We start from the raw sequence: 14,278 nt of genomic DNA on the forward strand, positions 1-14,278 counted from the left end.
TTATACACTCTCAGAAGACAAGAAAGCATATTATTCATTTGCATTTTGTATTGCAATGTCATTCTTTTTTTTTTCTTTTTTTTTAAATAATTAAGAAGGATGCACAAAAAAAATTCTGTGATTTTATAGTAGTAACAATAAACTATATTTATATATAATAAACTTATATTTTCTCTTTTTCTAGCAATATCAAAGCTTTAAAAACCCTTACGTTGTGCAAAAGTTGGCCTATAATATTTATGTTTTTATAATGTGCAAAAAAAAAAAAAAAAAAAAGGACTCAAAGGCAGTTTTTCCTCTCTCTCAAATTTAATTTATTTTAAATTATGTTACCCTGGCTCAAAGTTTTTTTTATTTTTGGTTATTTTGGTTATAATGTTATTTTTGGTGTTAAATGCTGTTTTGAGGTGTAACTGTGTATTTGCTTTTATATATGTTCAATAAAAAAAAAGAACGAATAAAGAATAGCACACCTGCGAGCGCGTAAACGCCTCAATCCGTTTGGGGGACAGCGCGCGGCCGCGTGAGCAGTCAGCAGAGTCTCGCCCAATCCAACAGCAGAAGCGCAGGACCATACGTCACAGCAGAGGACATCAGCAAGTGCGTTCAGTGCTGAAGAGGACACAAGCATCTGAAGGACTAGGCTAAAAAGGACACAGCTTCACTAGGATGCGGCCTTCCGTTTGGGAAGCACCCTCTATTTCTCCCCCAACAACAACCCCCACACATCTCACAACAAGCGGCAAATATCACCAATCGATAGAAGCGGCGGATCGGTTTTCGTAGCTTTAGAGTGGAATCTGGATTATTTTCGCTTTCAGCCTATGCAGCAAAACGCGTCTGCGCAAGAACAGAAAATAACATTTTTTTGAACGATTGATATTCCACAACAAATCCATTCATTTTCAGAGGGATGAAGTTCTTTATTTTGCACATATCGAGTGTTTTACTCGTGCATGGTAAGACGTTGACTTTTTGTTAAAATGTGTATCTCTCTTCCAATCCGGAATCAGGAGCAGTAATTCATATTATTTCTTAATTATTTACCATATTATTACCCGGTTTCACAGACAAGGCTTCAGTATAGTCCCAGACTAAAATGCTTGTTTGAGCTGTATTCACTGAAAGCAACTTTTTAAAATATGTTAGACAATGCCATTGTTTTGTCTAAAGATGCACACCATTATTTTTTTTTTCCAAAGGCACGTTTAAGAAAGCTATTTAGGTAACACTTTAGGTTCATTTGTTTACATTAGTTAATGTATTAACTAACAGGAACTAACCATGAGCATGTTAAATTTGTTTATGTTAAAAAAAGAACTCTTGATTTTAATAATGTATTAGTAAATGTTGAAATTAGCATTAACAAAGATTAATAAATGCTAAAGATGTGCAATATATATATATATATATATATATATATATATATATATATATATATATATATATTGCGCATAAGTAACAGATCACTTATTATAAATTAAAGTAATAAAACTGTTTTATAGCCTATATTTGATTGCTGTTTTCATCATTATTAGTAAATATCATCTATTGCTTCAGTTAGTCCAGTTTTAATTAATAGAACGGCCTGATGCAATTTGATTTCTGAACTGGATGATCAGCATAATTTATTATTCTGTTCTGTGATTTATAATTGCTTATTTTTTCTTCAGATGTGTCTGGTGTTGTTACAGACACAGTGTCTGTGATGGAGGGAGATTCCGTCACTCTACACATTAGTGTTAAAAAAACCCAACAAGAGAGAATTAAATGGTATTTTAATGACACCTGTGTAGCTCAAATTAATGGAGATCCCAGTAAGATCTGTGCAGATAATCAAAGCCATGATGATAATGAGAGATTCAGAAACAGACTGAAGCTGGATCATCAGACTGGATCTCTGACCATCACAAACATCAGAGCCACAGACTCTGGACTGTATGAACTGAAGATCATCGACAGCAGCAGCGACAGTGAAGAGACCTTCAGTGTTTCTGTCCGTGGTGAGTTGTGTTTATTATTGATATGTTCATTATACTGTATCTGTGACCATCACAGCTATTCTATACTTGTATTTTAAGTAAATAGGTAACTTCCTTAAAATCAAATTTGCTGTGAAAGTGGAATTTGTATAAATGTCACACTTTTCTTAATTAGACAGAACCGGGGTGAGGCCAAATAGTGTACAGTACGAAGCGTAGAGTATGAACAGCATGCCAAGTACAAAGCAGCACAAAGTTTCAAATAGCAAATAACAATTCAACATATAAACAATTATGACAAACACAAAATATATCAAAGTTCTGTCATGAAACAGATTCGCTCAGGCTGAATCTGTGTGTAATCACATGATTCTCTGTAGGGTACAGTTGATTGGTTCCTGTTGTATCAGCAGCTAATGAGCTCACTGTTCAACCTTCAAATACTCTGTCAGCATTTGCTGTTTACAGGGATGGGCAACTTCAGTCCTGTAGAGCCTGCAGAGTTTATCTCCACACCTGAACAAGCTAATCAATGTCTTCAGGATTAGAAAGCTACAGGCAGGTGTGGAGTTTCAGCGCACTTTCAGAAACCCTCCACCCTCCCCAGCTAAACCTGAATAGATCTGTGTAGTAAGCAAACAGTCTTTATTGACTCCCAAAAATGTATTTTTTTGTGTTTTGAGATTGCTCAAAACTGTGCATGCATTGAACACCTGCATGCGTACGAGTTAAATGTAGTATATTTTCCATGGCTGTGCGTTCAACTGTGTGCATACATGTAAAAAACGAAGGCTTAAGTCTCTCTCTCTGTCCCAGGTCTGTGGGGCGCTCATATCCTGTCTTTTCGCCAATCACTGGAATTAGAGACAGGTGTTAATTACCGTACACTTGACCTCCTTATCAGCATGTGTGCTGGCTGTCTCACAATCATGAGTCAATCACTGTGCCGTTATTGACATGCTACCATGTCCAAACCCTCTGTTTCAATCCCTGTTGCTGACAATGACAGCAGAGGGTAACGAGGTTATCTACCCTGACACAGTACGCTTAGGCAAGCGAATGGAGTTGGCACAGTTCTAAAAATGAATGGGTATGATATTGGCACCAATAAAGGTAGTGCCTCTGGGACTGCTCAAAGCATGACCACTGCAGAGGTGTAGAAATGTGTTCAGGCTCTGCGTCCATAGATAAGCAAAACAGGTTGAACCAAAGGGTTCAACCTCGGGGGGAATATACAAGCAAGGAAAATGGTGGTGACATGGGATGCTCTTCTGACAGGTTGGGGGGCTGTCTGGCAAGGCTCATGGTGCTCCCCTGTACCATGGAGAACATCAATGTACTGGAGTTGAGATTTGATTCTATTCAGGACAAGCGTGTCCTTATATGGACTGACAACTGTGTTGGCAGTGTATTAATCAACCATCAAGAGGAGAACCAGGTCATTGCGCTGCCTCCAGGAAACCAAGAGACTTCTGTTTTGGGCCTGCCCAAGACTCTCATCATTCAGGGCAGTGTACATAACCAGAGTAGTAAACAGGGCAGCCAATGTCCTCTCCCGAACTGGGCCGAACTTACACACAGAAGTGGTGCATCTGATATGGGCCAAGTTTGGAAGAGCCCACACTGACCTATTTGCATCAGCCGTTGCCCATTGCAAGATATGGTTTTAAGGTGGGCTTTGGGGACTGGTTAGGCTTGGGTCTTACAATTCTGCTCTCAGCCGCTAAGCAGAGATGTAAGGAGAGGCGTACTCATAGCTAAACTTGGTTTCTTGCAGTAATCTAGGCTTTTTAAAGAATCATCTGATTGATATTGTCATGCTTTTGCCGTGTAGTCGTTAATAAAGACATGAGTTTTGCTAAATGGAAATAGGAGAAATGGTGTATAATACTCCACACATTGGGTCTCATTCATGAAACACGAGCAGAACGAATTTTTGTGTAAATCGTGTGTAAAGTGGTTCTGGCGTAAATTTTCGTATTCATTAAAATATTTGTATTTTCCAAATGTTAGTTGGTACGAAAGAAATCTACACCTGCTCCCAGCCACGGGTAAATAGTGTGTTTAACATCCGAACGTTTTGCTCATTAATAAGGCTGCATTTTAATTCACCTTAATAAGGTACATATTTACAGCATTTTGAAAAAATATTATATATAGTAATTACATACGTTTTTTCTTTTTACTTTTATTGTGAGAGCCAGTAATAGCGTCTGCAAACAGAGCACTTAAATTAAATAATGGATAGATTTCAATACGGTTGGGCAAACTAATGGCCCCTTAATTGTTATGGAAATTGTTTCTTATAAAATGTCCAAAATCCTTCGTTTGGTGTCATAATATGATGCCCATATATAGTTGTCAGTCGGATTTAATGGGCGGGATTTATGGTAATTGAGAATGAGCGTGCACGCGCGTCCCATTTACGACTGATTGGAATTCATTAACACACACACATTTCACTATCACTTCTGACGTTTACGAAGTATTTGTGAATCAGGAGAAGAGTTTTCGGGAAAGTCTCTTTACGCGCAAATCACTCTCATATTTACTCGTATATTTACAAATGTTTCATGAATGAGAACTCTTCTCCTGATTCACAAATACTTCGTAAACTATGTAAATGTCAGAAGTGATAGTGAAATGTGTGTGTGTTAATGAATTCCAATCAGTCGTAAATGGGACGCGCGTGTATGTTCATTCTCAATTACCATAAATCCCGCCCATTAAATCCGACTGACAACTATATATGGGCATCATATTATGACACCAAACGAAGGATTTTGGCCATTTGAGGCCATTAGTTTGCCCAACCCTATTGAAATCAATTAATTATTTGATTAAAGTGCTCTGTTTGCAGATGCTATTACTGGCTCTCACAATAAAAGTAAAAAGAAAAAAAACGTATGTTATTACAATATATAATATTTTTTCAAAATGCTGTAAATATGTACCTTATTAAGGTGAATTAAAATGCAGCCTTATTAATGAGCAAAACGTTCGGATGTTAAACGCACTATTTACCCGTGGCTGGGAGCAGGTGTAGATTTCTTTCGTACCAACTAACATTTGGAAAATACGAACATTTTAATGAATCCGAAAATTTACGCCAGAACCACTTTACACACGATTTACACAAAAATTCGTTCTGCTCGTGTTTCATGAATGAGACCCATTGCATTTAAATGAACACACATTTTGATTGGTTAGGACAACCCGATCTCACGGCAATTCGTACGTATTTTACGAGGTGGCTAAATCGTATGAATTCATACGACCTCACTCGTACTAATTCATACGTTTTTTTGCTAAATCGTATGTATTTTACGAGTTGACAAATTCGTATGAATTCTTACGAATGACCTACCCCAAACCCCGCCCCTAAACCTAACCGTCACTGGGGTTTAGACAAATCGTACGAATTCGCACGAGTGATGTCGTATGAATTTATACAAAATAGCCACCTCGTAGAATAAGTACGAATTGGTCGTGAGATAGTGTTGGTTAGGACGGTCATGACGACTGACGTAACACAACACTGTCATTATTTTTATGCCAGCTAGAGGGCGCATGACTTTAAAACATAAATATAGGTCGTAATAATGTGCTTGGAATACGACCTACAAGGTAGGATTTTATTTGGCGGACAGTCTAAAATGTGTTTAAATTGAAAGTCAAGGAAGAGCTCATGACATGATTTTTTACAACATAATTGTTTGACAAAAAAGTTATTATTCAAAAAATCCCATGTAATTATGCAATTTGCTTTGAGTATTATAAATGTACATTTTTAGTATCAATTCACTTTCCCCCCAAAAGATCCTCCAGCATCTGTTGGTTTGTGTTTCAGATGTTCCTGCTGCTGAACTGGAGGAAGTGAAGAGAAAGTCCGTGAAGGAGGGGGAATCTGTTACTTTAGATCCTGGTGTAGTAAAACACCCAAATGATGTGATGATGTGGTATTTTAATGATACTTGCATCGCTGAAATCACTGGAGATCTCAGTAAGATCTGCACGGATGATCAGTGTGAACACGCTGATGGACGATTCAGAAACAGACTGAAGGTGAATCATCAGACTGGATCTCTGACCATCACGAACACCAGAACTACAGATGCCGGACTTTATAAACTGGAGATAAACAGCAGCAGCAGCAGCAGCGTCAGTCGTCGCCACAGCAGCAGCATCAGCATCAGCAGCTTTAAGAGCTTCAGTGTTGCCGTCATTGGTTGAGTATATAATTTTATTCAATTAAATTTTAAAGTTTCAGTGTAAACTGTTTGAAGAAAAAAAGGAGCTTTGACTCATTAACATTTTGACAGTATTCAGTTTTCTGCTTATTCCATGCTTTTTAATTGCTGTTCTTAAAAAAACATCTATCAGTTCAATCAATATCTTACAACTGATGATCAAAGAAGAAAGGGGTAAATATCAGTTTAAAATATCATTAAAGTTGATTATCATTTGATGTCTTGTGATTATGCATGTCTGTGTTTACCGTTACAGAATCAGGTCAGTCTGTAGCAGTAATATGTGCTGGCGTTGGGGTTCTTCTGCTGGTTTCTGCAGCTGTAAATCACACCGCTGGTGTGATCAACTGTCACCATAATAAAGCTAAAAAAGCAGGACAGAATGTAAGTATCACATACATACAGCTGAGTTATACATGATTATATAATCAGGTTTTAAACTAATTCACATGTATGAAATAAAACAATATGGGCCAGATTTACTAACAACTTGTGCCTGTCTTGGCTTTAAAAAAATGAATGTCAGGAATTACTAAAAACACGCAGTGAGACATTAGTGAAGAATTTCCTTATTGCTTATGCATTTGTAGGCATTTCCCTTTTAAACATGGTAGGCGAGTATTTAAATAAAGCATGCAAGGTGATTTACTAAAGTTTGCTGTAGTCAATTTACTAGGATTTGTGCTATTATTTAAACCCCAAATAAGTGTAACGGAGGCAAGCTAATAAGAGATGTGAATGTAAATCTCACTCTCCTGGCCTTGAGGTGCGCTGGAAACTTGGCGTCCTTTTTAGTGTTCCCGCCTCCCATGTCTTAACCCATTTTCTCTTGACATGCTGGAGCTGGGAGATAAATTTTACCCTTCATATTCATACATTTTTAATGCCAGATGAAGACGTTACTCAAACGTTGTTTCTCAAGCCATGTTATTTTTTAATTGATGCTGATGGTAAATTGCCCACATCTGATTTTCATTGCTTGTTTGCGACCCTACACTAATTTACAATGCTCTTGGGGGATTTTGTCTGTCATTATGGAAATTCTCTACTGCATCTGTTCTTTGATTTGCTCATTGTCTTGATCAGTCACAGAACTCAATAAAACCACTTGCACATACAGTACAGTCCAGAAGTTTGGAACCAGTAAGATTTTTAATGTTTTTAAAAGAAGTTTCGTCTGCTCACCAAGGCTACATTTATTGAATTAAAAATACAGTAAAAACAGTAATATTGTGAAATATTATTACAATTTAAAATAACTGTTTTCTATTTGAATATATTTCACAAAGTAATTTATTCCTGTGATGCAAAGCTGAATTTTCAGCATCATTACTCCAGTCTTCAGTGTCACATGATCCTTCAGAAATCATTCTAATATGCTGATCTGCTGCTCAAGAAACATTTAATGTGTACAATTGTACAAAATATTTGTGTACAATATTTTTTTTCAGGATTATTTGATGAATAGAAAGTTCAAAAGAACAGTGTTTATCTGAAATCTAATCTTTTGTAACATTATAAATGTCTTTACTGCCACTTTTGATTGATTCAATGCATCCTTGCTGAATAAAAGTATTCATTTCTTTAATTTCTTTTCAAAAAAATAAAAATAAAAATTCTTACTGACCCCAAACTTTTGAACGGTAGTGTATAATGCTACAGAAGCTTTGTATTTCAGATAAATGCTGTTCTTTTGAACTTTCTATTCATCAAGGAATCCTGAAAAAAAAGTACACAACTGTTTTCAACATTGAAAATAATCATAAATGTTTCTTGAGCAGCAAATCAGCATATTAGAATGATTTCTGAAGGATCATGTGACACTAATGACTGGAGTAACGATGCTGAAAATTCAGCTTTGATCACAGGAATAAATTACTTTGTCAAATATATTTAAATAGTACACAGTTATTTTAAATTGTAATAATATTTCACAATATTACTGTTTTACTGTATTTTTATTTAAATAAATGTAGCCTTGGTGAGCAGACGAAACTTCTTTTAAAAACATTAAAAATCTTAATGGTTCCAAACTTTTGGACTGTACTGTAAATCCGCATCTTTGCCTGCATTTGACCTTTTTAGTAAATCTGGCCCTAAATTTGCAATATATGTTTCACAAATGCAAGAAGATGTAGTGTGCAAACAAAGTTTTGAATGCTTTAAATTTATAAAGTGGTTGTTGAATCTGTATGTCATCGCATGTGTATACAGTATATAGTTATAAGACTGAATATTGATCTAAATAATTGTCCAATATATTTAACAAATTGTGTTAATTTTTTTTTTTTTTTTTTTTTTGGAATAGAAAACCATCAGTCTAGTTTATTTCATTTATCTTCTGTGAATCTGTGTTTTCTTACAGGAGGATGATGTTGAATACTCGTGCACTAATAAGGCTGAGATTTCAGTGTTGACTGTTGCCAATGAATCGCCCGCTTATCCGGCTGAGGCTGCCAGAGCGACATCACCTTTTTTAGCTATTTAGATAAATGAAAGCATGTCGCCAAAATCTATTTTTGAAAGAAGCACATTGTCAGCAATAGAACAGTCAATGCTTAATGTTTTGTATTAATGTGTATTAATGATGCTAAAAGATTTTTTTGTTTAGTACCTCCTTCCTTATGGCCAAGAAGTGTATTTTATTACTCTCACACAGTGTCATACTGCAATATGCAAGCATGCAAATTATGTGCACAAATATGCAAATAAACAATATGAATCAACTCTGCACTACTGATAAATCTGCTGGAAAAGGATCATGTCATGGATTTAGCCTGCATTCCATCGGCACCAGGTCCTTCAGCTCCACCCACCAGAATATGAACCTGTCACACCCTCATCCAGCACCCATCAGAAGCACACAGCACACACTCACCTGTTGTCTGGTCTTGTCAGTCTCTGCAAGAGAAGGTACCTACTTGACTACCTGTGATTACTTACCTACTTCGTCTTCCTCCATCCATCGATCCTTCAGACTGTTCATCATCTGTCTGCTCATCTAACCATCCTGCAAAGAAACAAAGACTCCTCAGTGAAGTGTTACTGCTCATTGAACTCTTTATGTTCATCACTTGCCTGCTTGATGATCCTGTACAATCTAAACTATCTGAATAAAGACCTGTTAACTTCATCTCCATGTCTCACCTCCTGTTTTATGACAACATTATGTTGCATGTGTATCTGCCAGGCTTTTTTAAAGTGGTAATATGATGCTATTTTATTCATTATTTTGTTTAGTTGCTTGGACCTAAAAAATGTACTTGCTCTCAAGTTGTTCTAAAGCTGCATGAGTTCCTTGAACACAAAAAAAGATATTTTGAAGAATGTTGGTAACCAGACAGTTGACGATGTTGACTTCCATAGTAAATAAAAATACTGGGTGCATTGGTATATCTCTTCCTTAAACTTTACTAAGTTCTCTTTTCACCTTTTAAGCTTGTATTTTGGGACATTCCTCTTTTTAAGCTTGTATTTTGGGACATTCCTCTTTTTAAGCTTGTATTTTGGGACATTCCCAGAATATATGCACATTGTCCCCCACCTTCCCATAAAATCTCCAGCTGTACATGTCTGGTCTTTCCTGTGTTTTGATTAGTTCATTTGTCTCCGTCTTGTTCATTAGAAACCTTGTTTGGTCTGTTCATAAATACCCTCTGTCCTCACCCATTCTCTGTTTATCATTGTTTGAAATATAGCATTTGGATTTTTATTCTTTGTTGTTCTCCAAGTTTACTATTAAATATTACTCCATTTCATTCTCTTCTGTCATGCGCCCTAACTTAACCATTCAGTCACACCAGCACTGTGATAATGGCAAAGAACTGTCAAATTTGGCAACCACCACTGTAACAATACCACTGTTATGTAACAATCCTTGAAATTAAGATATTTGTTACAAAAAAAAAGCCCTTAGGGAAAAAGACGTTTATTCATACTTCTTTTAAACTAGTAATAAGAAAGTATGCTTCCAGTCTACCTTCTTTGTACTTCTCAGAATATAATTAAGTATTCTAAGTATACTTGGCTTGTAGTTGTGTTCACTCTGTTGATTGAGTAGCCTATTAAATACTTTTATCATCATTACTAGCATCTAACTGAAGAAAATATAATAAAAAATATATAAGTATGTTAAGTTCATTACTGAACTGAAAGTATACTTGCAGTATAAAGCTATAGTAGTTTACTGATAGTATATCTCAAAGTGTTCTTTCAATTAATGTGTTACAAGACTAGTAAACTATCAGTATATACGTTCATTTGTAGAATAATTGCAGTGCAAACAAAAAACTTGTTCTTTACTGTTACAATTAAAGTATAGGCCTACTTTAAGTACATTTACAAGTTTACTAGTACATCGATATTAGTATACTTATAAAGTAGGTCTACTTAAAATATATACTTCAACTTGACTTAAAATGTAGTAAGAAAATGTAGCAAATGTAGTAAGTATTCATATAAAGTATACTTATTTTTAGGGTTGGAGTTATGATGCAGAACTTGCCTGATCTAAAATTGTGTAAATTAATCAAAATCAAGAAAACACACCAATGATAGTGAAGCTGTGAACAATAAAATGACGAGTGTATCCTTCATGGTGACCATGGTGAGCAGTATTTGTACAATCCTGTTGTCTCTGGCAATGGCTGGTTGTGTTGGTATGATTTACTGTCTCAGGAAACATAGTAAATGTAAAAAGCAAAGTAACTATTACAGCTGATACAGCAAGAGTAAAATAATGAGCTTTATTGTGCTACAGTAGAGTGCAAAAAGTTCTGAGTCAAACAGCATTATAAAGAATGGCAACACTTTACAATAGGCCTACTGGTGTACTAATATATGCATTAATTCATGCTTAACTAATGCACTGATAATCATGAGTTACTGTAGAAACAAACCATTCATTAAACATTACTGCATCAGCAATTAATAGAGTCTATCAGATTAATACATTAAGTAATAGCTAATTGCAATTAATTAAATGTGTCAATGTGGAGTGTAATAAGTGAGGAGACAGGAGACAGATGTACGTCGAGTCAGTATTACTCTCCACTTTAATACAACACAACAGCGGTACAGCGGTAGAGCGAGAGATGTAAACAAATAATCCCACAACGTTAACCCGGAAACCTATATCCCGCAACCCGCTCCCTTAAAGGGGCAGTCTCTGGGTGAATGTCTCTATATGTTCAACTTGTGGGCACCACATCATTATGTTTTAATTCCTTAACAACATATAGGCTGTTATTTAAGTGTAAATTAGAGCAGCTCTTCCCCAATACTGTTTCACACTGTTCACACCGGTTCACACCTGCAGTGAAGTATATAATTATTTGTGATTGTGTGACCACTAGAGGACGTTCTTGTACACAGGCTGGTTTGACACCCGCTAATAAACGAGAAGAAAAAGACGACGAACTGTGGAGGCTAATGAAGTGGTTGATAAGCTAAGCAAGCTCTTAAACATAAAGAAATAGATATTCAAGTAGCCTAACTCTGAGCAAAAATTGAGTTAAAGGGAAAGTTATAACAAATAAATTATAAATAACAAATGGCAAGAATCATGGAACTGTGACAAGGGCAGATTTATAATATTCAGCAGGAAATGGAAGAAGTGTTTTTATGAATAGGAAAGAAGATACAATCATTTGACGCATCCGAATAGGGCATACTAGATTAAATATTTCTCTGTTTATAACCGGAAAACATGAATCAGGAAAATTGTAATCAGGCAGAAACAATAGAACATGTTTTATTAAAATGTAAAAAATATGGAAAAAGAAAGGTTAAAACCATACCTGTCAACACTCCCGTTTTTCCCGGAAGTCTCCCGTATTTCACACCCATCTCCCGCCCCCCTCCCGTTTTGTTATTTCTCCCGGGAAACTCCCGTAATTTGTATGGCCCTACCTCGTTATATGAATAATCACATCAATTATTCCAAGGTTGTCCAGTGAAACGCATCCTACTCACACAATAGATACATCATACAATTCTGAACCCATTTGTGACCTCAACCTGGCAAAAAATGTGCGTTTAACATTTGACAGAGGACATTTTCCAGACAGTATGGCAGATGAAACTCTTAAAAAAAAACATCTTCCAGATGAAAACACATCGGATAGCTGTATGGGTGTTGTATGTGTGCTACAGTTTCATCGATTTGGCCTAAGCTTTTGTCAGCACTTTGCATTACGCACATAAATGTTTATTTTACTAATTTAAATAAACGGATTAACACAACTAAAGATGCATTTTTGTCTATGATTTCATGCATTGACAAATTCATGATCATTTGTGTTTGATGAAAAGCAAGATAACATCAGCTATCAAAATAATATACATCAACATTTTGATACGTTTTGCTTTTTTATCACATAAATGACAGATCTAACATTTATAAATTGTTTGGATGTTGCAGGGACTTATCCAGTGGAGAGTGGCTAATGAAGCCCTCTTCACTGGAAAGAGGAATGCTGCAATCAAAGGCTTTGAGTAAGTATACAATAGAAAATAATTATTCACAATATTTATTGTTTGAATGTTGTCATTTTAACCAGAGTTATTACAGCAGTATTTGATTTTTGATTTCTAATGTTGCAGAGCTTTTGTGGTGGAGCAGGGCCTGCAGGGCAAAGTAGTGCCCACATCTGTAAAAAGGGAAAATCTTCTACTAATGCAACATTTAATGACTATTTAAATTCTGTAATTGTGTAATTGTATTCTGAATGTTTCTGTAGTATCTGAAATGTCTGCAGACAGGGGTGAGCATTGAGGATGGGGAGCCCACAGCGGCATCCTGGAAGTGGTATACTGCCATGGATGAGGCAATTGGAGGCAGACCCTCAATCACTCCACCTGCCCTTATTGTCTCATCTGGCCCGGATGTTGCTGTGGCCTCTTCATCTTCAGCAAGCCCACAGCCAGCTGGAAGAAAAAGAAAACATGCAGAGGACCTAATCCGGGAGATGGAGGAGAGGGAGGCTGCGAGAGAGCGAGAAGCAACAGAGAGGGAGGAGAGACGATGGCGGGAAATAGAGGAGAAGGAGGAGCGTAGAGAAAGAGAGAGACGAGAGGACGGACGGGATCGAGAAGCCAGAGAAACTGAAGAAAGAAGGCATCGAGAAGCAGTTGAGAGAGAAGAAAGGAGAGAGAGGGAGACCAGGGAAAGGGATGAACGATTTATTGCCCTTCTTGAGTTGATCGCAAAAAAATTAAAATTCTTTATATATTTTTTTTAAAAGCATCCTCATATTAATCACACATTTACATTTCTGTAAACAAGCATCCATACTCCAAAACACTTTTTTTTTTTTTTTACTGTATAACGTATTTATACTTTTTTTTTTTTTTTTAGTCAACATATAATTTTAATATAATTAAACAAATATTTCGGAACAAAACATTTTATTTGTAGGCATTCAAAGTAAATAGACATTTCACATATTTCCTTATATTGTCTTGAGAGGTTAATATAAGTTTATTTAAGTGATTGTTGTAAGACTTCAATCAAACATAACTTAATTTTTTTGTATTATCTCACTACTAAATGTATATAGAACGTAAACAGCTCAAGGACACCCAAGTCAGGTCCTGAGTTTCAATTGTAATTAAACACACCTGTCTGTAATCCTACTGTAAGTAATCCTAAATAACTTGATTAAATGTTTCAGGTGTGTTTGATTAGGACAGGTGCAGGCCATCATCTCTCCCTCTCTGTTGCTTTTTGCTCTCTCTCAGCCTCCCTCTCCTCCATCTCCCGGATTAGGTCCTTCAGCTTTCTCAGAGGCAATGCTGATGTTTTCCAGCTGCTGTTTTAGAGCCACCGGTTTAACACTGTGATACATGGCCTAGAAACAACAGTTATGGACACCTGCTTTCATGTGTTCACAATGGATTGCACACCACTTTCATCCTTGAAATGTTAAAGGGATAGTCCACCCAAAAATGTTCATCGCCCCCCCCCAAAAAATTATCCCATCATTAACTCAATCTCAAGCCATCCTAAGTGTATATGACTATTCTTTTTCAGCCCAACACAATCAG

The 14,278-nt window shown here is 36.3% G+C and overlaps 1 protein-coding gene across 1 annotated transcript; it reads left to right on the plus strand.

The window, feature by feature from the left end:
- Positions 1 to 830: 830 nt before the first annotated feature.
- Positions 831 to 9,243, plus strand: LOC137027935 (uncharacterized). The gene is made up of 5 exons (XM_067396568.1): positions 831 to 959; positions 1,674 to 2,003; positions 5,833 to 6,210; positions 6,489 to 6,616; positions 8,598 to 9,243. Exons 1-5 carry the CDS (start codon positions 914 to 916, stop codon positions 8,718 to 8,720), a joined length of 1,005 nt encoding a protein of 334 aa, XP_067252669.1. The 5' UTR covers positions 831 to 913; the 3' UTR covers positions 8,721 to 9,243.
- Positions 9,244 to 14,278: the final 5,035 nt, after the last annotated feature.

This window comes from Chanodichthys erythropterus, chromosome 10 (assembly GCF_024489055.1).
Source record: "Chanodichthys erythropterus isolate Z2021 chromosome 10, ASM2448905v1, whole genome shotgun sequence".
NCBI lineage: Eukaryota > Metazoa > Chordata > Actinopteri > Cypriniformes > Xenocyprididae > Chanodichthys > Chanodichthys erythropterus.